General features: G+C 30.8%; 2 protein-coding genes across 2 annotated transcripts; one reads left to right on the forward strand and one right to left on the reverse strand.

Annotated features, from left to right (window-relative positions):
- Window positions 1–2,230: 2,230 nt before the first annotated feature.
- On the reverse strand, window positions 2,231–2,770 carry LOC101245636 (ethylene-responsive transcription factor ERN3-like). The gene has a single exon (XM_004236457.1). The coding sequence runs from the start codon at window positions 2,768–2,770 to the stop codon at window positions 2,231–2,233; it is 540 nt and encodes a 179-aa protein (XP_004236505.1).
- Window positions 2,771–6,070: 3,300 nt separating this feature from the next.
- Window positions 6,071–9,368, forward strand: LOC101268560 (calcium sensing receptor, chloroplastic). The gene is made up of 6 exons (XM_004236049.5): window positions 6,071–6,470; window positions 6,983–7,228; window positions 7,565–7,757; window positions 8,107–8,248; window positions 8,779–8,910; window positions 9,037–9,368. The coding sequence occupies exons 1-6, from the start codon at window positions 6,228–6,230 to the stop codon at window positions 9,257–9,259; spliced, it is 1,179 nt and encodes a 392-aa protein (XP_004236097.2). The 5' UTR covers window positions 6,071–6,227; the 3' UTR covers window positions 9,260–9,368.
- Window positions 9,369–10,252: the final 884 nt, after the last annotated feature.

Here is a 10,252-nt window from a genome sequence, read left to right on the forward strand (position 1 = left end):
GCAATTACTTTTTAATCCTAGGAACTTTTTTACTTGATAAAATGATGTAAAGTTAGGAACTCAAAATAATTAATTTCTTCCATCAAGGAACTACCTAATTCTATTATTTAATTAAGAAATAAATAATTATTTAATATGTGGACCACATTAGAAAATGTGAAACATAAAAGTTTAAACACTATTTCGTTACATGTGACGAAGTTTTATCATATTGCACAGTTCTTCGATTAAAAAAACAAGGGGTCCTCATTTCATCAAACATTTTATGACAAGTGGAATTTAAAAAAATGTTTAAGGTGATAATGGACAATCGCAATTATATTTCTCCGATTTATTTTTATTTATTTATTTTAAAAATTTTATATGTTTTTTAATAAGATTTTTTAGTAATATATATTAATTGAATATTATATTAGTTTTTTTAATTTTTAAAATTTAAAAAATCAAAGAATATATTAATAATAATAATAAATTATTTTAAAATGATGGATAAATATGAAACGAGCAATAGAAATATTTGACATTAAGCAAACATGAATAATGCCAAATTATGAATGGAAACATATCCATTTACAGCCAAAAAAATGACATCTTTTGATAGTGAAAGGTTTTTTGTTTGCATGCGCCACATGCACACCCCGCTAGTAAAGTACTACTTACACCGTTTTTATTTATGAATCGCTAATTTTTATTTTATCGCGCATTAAAAAAAATAAATAAGTTTATTATTATATTTTTATTTAATTTTTTTAAAATTAATTTTTCTATTAATAAATATGAATTAATTTATTTTGATCGATTAATTTGATCAATCAACATGAATTATTTACTTAGTTTTTCTATGTTGATCAAATAAATATTTTCAAAACTAATAACTCAAAAGAAAAATAAAATAGAAAGCATATTGTAAGTTATACATTGATTCTATGAAATGTTAAATATTATAGATCAACTATTTATAATAAAAATGATATATAAAAAAAGAACGAATTAAGTAGCAAAATTTATACTGAAATGTTGATTATGATATAATTTAGAGATAACTTAAACCAGTTAGTAGGTAGTAGTTAGATTACAATTAAAGAATGATAACATTTATTAAATAGAAAAATAATAAATATATCTCGAGCTATCACAATTTATATATATTCTTATGTCAATTTTTGGATTATGTGTATTCCAAAGAAATATGTGGCTCCATCTCAATAATTAGAATAAATTTTATTTAACTTTTTTATTCAGAATCAAAAAACCTGACCCAAATTTATTTAAATATTTACATCAAGTCGATCATATCTCTAAGTAAATTTTCTTTAAAAGAACTTATCAAAAGCATCGTCCCAAAATATTTCACCTAATGACCCGCTTGAGCCCAGTGAGGTCAAGAAACATTAGAAAGATGTCACTGCCAGGCCCTTTTATAGAATGGATCGATTTTGACAAGCCATAAGAAGCCCAATTATTGGTAACAGTTTAATGAAGTCAACAACAAAAACTAATAAATCACATCCTTTCAAAGAAAAAATTACAACTTATAGGTACATAAATCTTTCAAATGGATACAATATATAGCGTTGAAAACATTAAAAAGGGATTAATATATTAATGGCTAAAAAATCCAAACACTGATACATTAAAAAGAGGGTTGGATACATTAATGGAGGGTTCAAATACATTAACAATCAAAAATGAAAGCACTGATATATTAAAAAGAGGATCAATTACATGTGTTAGATACATTAAAAAGAGGGTTGAGTACATTAATGGAACATCAGATACATCAATGACATTTTTGCCTTAAAAGAAAAATGAGAAATTTTTGAAGATTTACAAAACTTAATAATCAGGAATAATGATAATAAGTAACTAAAAGGTAAAATTTGTGTAATTATTCCAAAACTAATCCTAATAGATATTTCTTATAAAAGTTTGATCACTATATAATACTGCATTGTCTGTTAGTGATTATTACACACTTGTTTCTTTATATCTCTGGAGCTCTCATATTTTGCTCCTTTAATAATTTGAATCTACAATCTTTTAAAGTTTAACACCTGAGTGAAATGGGGAAAATTATTAATATCCCAAAATCATATAAACTTTGGTATTTAAAAAGTGAACAATATATGTATTGTATTAAAACTAATCTCAGCAGAAACAAACCAAATATGATAAAGAAAAGCCAATAACAACCTAACTAACTATTTAATACTTTTAACGATCGAAACATCTAAAGTTGATACGATTTTTCATTATTACTAAAAGAAGGAGCGACAATCACTGATGAATAAACCTTTGAACTTCCCTGTAATTGAATCGCACAGATCTCTTCTTTATTTATACTTTCTTCAACTAATACCACCTCCTCTGTTTCTAAACATTCATTATTTTGATATTTCCCTGCAAATTTCTTCATGATGGCATGTTTCATAAGTTGATATAATCTTGGATTTTTTTCCAACAAACTGTAATTCTCTTCATTAGGTTTAAAGATTCCATGGTTGTTGAAATTTGTTTTCGCGTTTTTCCCACGAAGAAGACGTGCAGCACTATCATAAGCCATAGCAGCTTCCTCTGCTTTGTCAAAAGTACCAAGCCACAGCCTGAGTTTTTGTGAAGTTTGTTTGATTTCAGCAACCCATCTGCCTGATGGCCTTTGTCTAACTCCAATAAATCTCTTTCCATCATTTGAGGAAATTGGATTTATTTTTTGTTGGATGTTTTTGGATGAGTTGTTTAAGGACTTTGATGGGGATTGTGAGTTTTCCATTCTAATACTTAGTTAGACAGGAGATTAGAAGGGGTTTAGTTTTATGATTAGGTGGTTGGGGAAACTAATATTGGTTTTTTTTTGTATATAATGGAATGTTGATTGTCCTTATTTGGATATTTTAGTAGTTGAAAGAGTAATATTTATTATAAAAATACGTGTTATAAATGACGTCATCATTGATACCAAAATACAAAAAATTGCGCTCTCAATTTATAAATTAGGTTTCATTGATCATATCATTCCGTTTGAACTCATTTAACATATTGCTTAGTGTAAATCCAAATAAGATTAGTTACTAAAGCATTTAAGGATATTTACATAAAGTGTTGTTATTAATATTCATATTATATCATTGTTGTTAATGTTTTTGAACAAGGTAAAACTAGAATGAGAAAATTGATTTTAGAATTCTATCAATTTACAAGGCAGAACAGTAAAATCATTATATCAATCATTATTTTCTTGATAAATGTGTTAAGTAAAAATGAACAAGTAGTTAGGGATAAAACAATAGTATTTTTAAATTATTATAAGTTAGCTATGATATGAAAAATTGATAATAGAGCTGAAATGTTGAAACATTAGGTGCTAAACTACAAATAATATTTGTCATGCCTTGTTATAGGATTAACTTAAAATGATAAAAGGTTAATGCCCTTGGCTAAGTACTTCCAAGAGCCAACAAACAAACAAAAATTAATTCATCAAAAGTCCAAAAATGAATAGAGCTCTTTAGTGTTTCTTTCTGATTATTAGACTTCACTCTCTCTCCTCTCAGAAAGATGAAAAACTAATATTTTGTTGTTGTCACATAGTGTATGTCTTTGTTAGTCTCTTAGAACATTCTCATTTTAATACTCTCATACTCCGATTCTCATTAATTGTACTTTTAACAGGTGCTTACGTAAAACTGTTGGTGGAATTTGTCATGCACTGTTCAAAATAATCCTCACATTGTTGATTGTTCCAATATTTATGGTTTAGATATTGCTGCAGAAATTCTGGTTAGTGTCCCCATGGGGTATCTGCTATCTCTGATCAACATGTAAAGTAGTTGAGGTGCGCTCAAAATGACCAGTAGTTTCAAAAGAAAATGCGCAACCAAGAAAATAGAGCTAATTTTTTTGTACTTCCGAAGAAAATGAGATTTCTTATCTTTTTAACATTCAATAATATTTTTGGATTTTATAAGCAAATAATACAAGTTCTTTTTTATTTTGTTTTTCACGTGGTGTCCCACACCCACTTTGGAGCCTGACCAAGTCCGAATTCGCGCCGGGAAGTCCCATGTAAGGAGTTGATTGCCTCTTATCTTTAAACTTTTGAATTGGGCTTAATTAGTGAGCTCAATCAACCCAGATCTAGGTTTCAATGTGGGTTTACTGTGTTGGGCTAAAAGCTAATAGGTCTTTGGCCCAAGGTGATTAGACACTGGTGGTCCATTGATCTCCCAAACGGAACTTGCAAGTTTAAAGCCCAAAATATACACCTCGCTAATTAGGATTGACCATGAATTTTATTTTTTCTTCTCTAAAATAAAATATAAATAAAAGGCTAAATAGGCCATCAATTATTTTTCAGAAAAATAAATATATAAATAAATAATTAATCGGATAATAGCCAAAAAAATAAATAAAAAAAGAAGCAAAATTTAGTGAGTGGCTAAAGGTCTTTGCAAAGTGTGTATTGGCAGCAAAATCTGGATTCAACGTTGTTTTTGCAGAGAATTTTATCAACATTATGTCATGTTATACTACTTGCATTTCGATATCATTTTTGTCAAAATATTTACACGGACATCCGTTAAGACCTCATCTATGGAGTCGGTTGGTCACTACGATCAAAACGGTCCATTTTCAAGGTCAAATGAGTCCTAGAGCTGATAAACTCCCTATTTTGCTGATTTTTGTCTATGGAGCCGGTTAGTCACCACGACCAAAACAATCTATTTTCAAGGTTAAACGAGCCCCAAAGCAGATAAATTCCTATTTTGCTGATTTTCGTGTGTTATAGTCCATCATTTTTTTTGGTCATTCAGAACTTCGAGATCATTTTTGCCAAAAAATTACACGGATGTCCATTAAGATCTTATCTATGGAGTCGGTTGTTCACCACGACCAAAACGACCTATTTTCAGGGGTGGCTCGATCGTACTTAAAAAAACATGTGTTTTACCAAATTTAAGACGCCTCATTTTTAATAATAATAGGTTATAAGTTAGTATTTTTTAATAAATATTAAATACTATTTGTAGAAAAATTAAATATTTCATGAAAATAAAGGGATTATTAGAATAAATTTGACATATTTAGAGTATTATATTTTATGAAAAAATAATCATAAGAATAATTATATTATCCGATAAAAACTTAAAAAATTTAATTTATATAAAAATTATTAAAAATTTTATATTTATGACCCTATTTATTTTTATTTTAAGCTATTATTATGCTTAAGCCGGAGCTGATTACTTCAGGTCATATATGTAATGTACTTTGGCATATTCCCCGAGGATTCTGAAACAGTGTGCTCAATAGTACTATAGCAGTAAGATTTTCAGCACTATTTATTGTTAAAAGTTATCGAAAATAAGACTTTCTCTTTGTTTTATTTTATATGATAATATTTAACTCGATATAGAATTTAAGAAATCATAAAGATTTTAAAATATTTATCAAATTATTCTTTAAAAAAGTAATTATTTTTTTCTATCTTCATAAATGTATTAGAAAATTAAATGGGACCAATAAGAATTAAGAAGAAATTATACCTTTAAATACTTAACATAAAAGAAAATATGATATTTTTTTTGGTATTAATCAAAAAGAAAATAATGTCACATAAAGTAATTTATTTTGCATATCCTTTTTATCTTTCCTAATTCACTTATGGAATGAAATGAAATCGATTGTGTAAAGTTGAACAAACAACAATGTTATAAGGAATGACTAAAGAATGAAAGGTCTCAATTCCCATAGGTCCTAGACTTAGTTAATAAAATCATCTAATATACTTATTATTAATGAAAAATAATATACATCTCTTGAATTAATCAAAATAACTACCATGAATTTCACTTTGATTTAAGAAAAAACAAAATTGTTGTACTACTAATCTCACAACCCAGTACTACTGTCTACTTTTTGAAACAAAATTAAAATTGACGTCAAGAAAGCACTATTGTCTAAGCAAATGGTGAGAAGGATAGGGCCCCACGTTTTCTCATCTTACAATCCACGTGTCATCATCTTATAGCTTCATCAGTATTTTGTAATGCCACATCGGATAATAAGGACCAAAGAAGAGGAACATCAAATTCAGCCGTTAAAGAGTTGTTTCTCAATTTCTCATCACACATTGCCCATCATAGTTTCAATTAGTAGGACAAAATCCATTAATTCATCATAATCAATAAGACTCTGCAAGCAAGCAGTGGCAAAGAGGCTGAAAAGTGATGGCACTTAGAGCTTCAGCCACCGCTAAATCACCTCTTCCTCTGCCCCCTCCTCCTCCTTCTTCTTCTTCTTCTACTTCATCACCACCTAAAGTTTTTAGTCTTCCTAAACTTACTCAAAAACCTGTATCAGTATCATTCTCTACATCCACTGCACTTTTCCTCTTTCCACTTTTCACTGCGACCCATGAAGCAAGAGCAATCAACTTACCCAAGGAAGACATCGTCTCTTCCCTTAATCAGGTACCCATCACAATTTTCCCCCTAAAACCCATTTCTTCAAATATCTTTTTTTGGTCAAATAATTTCTACTGCATGCAGTTCTGATGTATTGTTATTGTTAAATTGAAGTTGACCCAAGCAACTTTGGATTTGGTAGGGTCTTATTGTCTTTAAACACCCGCCTAGTTTTACCCAATCCGTCCAATTGCCATCCCTAGTTTTCGATACATAGTTTATGAATTTTATGGTAAAAATATGTGGAATGTATCAAAATGATCTTGGTCTTTCACTAAAGATATGTGTAAATGTATCAAAATGTTTTTTTTTAATGTTATGGTATTAAACATGTTATGTGAAAAAGATGAAATTGTAGAGTTGCTAAAAAAACTAGACATTTAAATTGTCTAGACAAACAAATTGAGACGGAGGGAGTTGCAGGTACAGTTCCACAAAGTTTTGTGTTGTGTTTGTGAATAAAACTTGTTTCTTGAGATTTGGTATTTAGCAATTTATTGGAAGCTTTCTCTTTCCAGGTAGAATCGGTAGTTAATCAAGCGCAAGAGGTTGGTTCGAACATCTTTGATACTGTAAGCGGAGTGATTGGGCCCGTGATTGAATTTGTGAAACCCGGGATTGATGCAGCATTACCTTTAGTAAAGCAGGCAGGAGAGGAAGTTTTAAAGAATGCTTCTCCTGTCATATCGGATGCCACTAAGAAGGCCCAAGAGGCAATGCAGAGTGCTGGCATGGACTCTGAGCCAGTGATGACTGCAGCTAAGGTTTGGCTATAATAGTTCATGTTTGACAAGGCTTTAAGTCCATTTAAATTCATATGTGCAATGTGAATAATTTGCCAGCTAACCATCATTTCTTTTTGATTAGAGAAATTTACTTATAAGAAACAACATGGATATAAATTATATGTAGGAGGAAGAAGTATATTGGTTGACAAAGCTACTAGCATTTGGTATAGAACAAAAACATTTTCAATACTTCATTCGTTTTATACCATTTTTGGCCATGATAGGATGATCTTGGACTTTCGGCGTTGGTTGTGATTTGAGTTTCATCTTTCTTTACTCAACTTTAAGAGATGCATGATTGTTTGGTTGCAGACAGTAGTTGATGCAGCTCAACAGACATCCAAGGTGATCGAAGGGGCCAAACCAATTGCCACATCCACAGTTGAAACCATTTCATCAACTGATCCAGCTGTTATTGCAGTGGCTGGTGGCACATTATTCCTGGCATATCTTCTACTTCCCCCTGTCTTCTCCGCTCTCTCTTTCAGCTTTCGTGGTTACAAGGGTAATTGGATGGGTTTTATTTCTCTTGTTTATTTCCCTTAATTTTGTTGCTTTAGACCATTGAGATGTACAGTGCAAACCCATTCCCTCTAAAAAAAGGTATACAAATTTAAACCAACAAACATGCTTTTAACCATAATTTTGGAGTGACGAAAATCAGATTGGCTTGGTAGGTTGGTTCATTTAGCTATCTTGAGTGACTAAAATCATTATCATACTTGAAATTCTGTTCACAATTGTTCTAATAGCATTATTTTTACACCAAGTTAGTTGTTTGTAGCTTTATTATTATTTTCGATTTCCTGTTAATTTTGGGAATTCAGAAATTTGTTTTGGAATGCCATTTCCAGGTGAACTAACTCCTGCTCAAACACTGGACAATATGTGTTCTAAGAATTATGTCTTGATTGATATTAGAACTGAGAAGGACAAGGATAAGGCTGGAATCCCTCGTCTTCCATCTAGTGCTAAAAACAAGATGATTCAAATCCCGTAAGTTGGGTTTCTTCAAGTTTACATTCTCGCTTAGTAGAACTGCTATTTTCTAAGAGAGGTACAAACCATAATGAACTGTGTTTTTATCATTTCCACTGCCATTCTAATGTTTCAAATTGCTCTATCTCAGAAACAAGCTTGTTTAGATAAATATACTAGAATGACATGCATAAAGACTAATAAGTCTATTATGTTACTTATCTTAAGGGTTAACAAGGTTCTCTTTAATTTCTTGAGGATTCTCAGTCCAGAACAAACTGTGTGTGGTTCTTGATAATGGCTGAACCAAACATTTCCTTTTTATTTATTTGTCTCTTTCCTCGCTACATTCTCCTTAACTAATTGAGAGGCGGTAAATTGACTTCTTATGCTAGTGAGAAGTAACCTGGTAGGGGATACTTGCTTCCATCTTTTTGTTTCTTTTGTGCATGAAATCATTTCATTCTGAACTTCCTAGGGAAGATATGGAAAAGATCAACAGATAAGTATGTTTATACTTGTGCATATTTTCTCCTGCTATATTTCAGTTTGGAAGATTTGCAGAGTAAAGTGAAGAGTCTTGTGAGGAATCCGAAGAAAGTGGAAGCTGAAATAGTGGCTCTGAAGATATCATTCCTCAAGAAAATCAACAAAGGGTCTAACATCGTGATAATGGACTCGTGAGTTTTTCTAAATTTTCTTATAATCTACTTGATACCCCACTCTTATTTCCCTTCTGGTCTTATAGTCGATCTGCATCTTTGTATAACTTTAGTTATCAATGATATTCTGTTATTTATTTTCAGGTACTCTGATTCAGCTAAAACAGTTGCTAAATCGCTGACGAGCTTTGGCTTCAATAACTGCTGGATCATGACTGATGGCTTCTCCGGAGGCAAGGGGTGGTTGCAGAGTCGGCTAGGAACAGATTCATACAACTTTTCTTTTGCAGAAATTTTATCACCATCAAGAGTCATTCCAGGTAGACGTTTTGGTACAACAGGCACTGTCAAATTGCTTTCAGATTAACTAGTCTCCCTTGTAATGACCAACAAATTGGCCATAGTATAGATGAATTCTTAAAGATAGCCTGCTGTAATTCTTTGATGAGTTCTAATGAACTATCTTCTTGCCTCAATTTTTTAACTTTGTTTTGGCACATCACTCCATGCTTTCGAATTCTCTTTGTACATCCAACATAAGTTCAGCCATGTGACACATATAAAAGGGTGTGACTCCTCATAGAAACAACTCCGAATCGATTTTCAAGCAGTTGGTACCTAGCCCTTCTATTCTTGACATTTCTATCAGGTGCCAATGTTGAAGAAATGCAGCATTTTGGTTCCTGCATTTTCAATGATACTGCAAACCAATGTAACTACATTCCATCAGAATTGGTCTACACCATGAAATAGATGTCACTTTTGTGCTGAATGCCTCTCAAATTGAAAACGAACAGACACTTAAAATTTGCATCATAAGAAAGTTGGAGTAATATTTACCAATAGCTATTTCTAGCTGTTATATTATATTATTCATTCTCATTAATTATTATAATATTAAAATATTGTAATCAAACATATGTACACAACTCTATATTGTTATATAAATATATACCATCAATCTATATTAATTATTGATCTATGAGCTGTTCATCATGCTAATAAAATAAATGTGATCAGTTATTGTCCTTTCTCTTTAAAAGAAAAATAGATCTAACAAAGGGACGAAGATTTTATTAAGGATCTAATTGTAAATATCAAACTATAATTCTAAGGACTCAAATAACAAAAACAGGACTTGTGGGGGTCTAAAAACCAATCTCCTTCCTTCATGTAATTGCCACTGCCAGTTGTTATGTACAACTCCATCAACCAATGGTATCATCTCTGATAGCTTACCTCTCAATTTGATAGCTTCCATCATTGGTTGTCAGATTTACACACCCCAATAAGGCTCTATTGAGTAAAACATTTTTTTTAAAAAATAATCTTTATAATTTCACGAGATAATAATAAAATC

Source organism: Solanum lycopersicum, chromosome 3, assembly GCF_036512215.1.
Source record: "Solanum lycopersicum chromosome 3, SLM_r2.1".
Lineage (NCBI taxonomy): Eukaryota > Viridiplantae > Streptophyta > Magnoliopsida > Solanales > Solanaceae > Solanum > Solanum lycopersicum.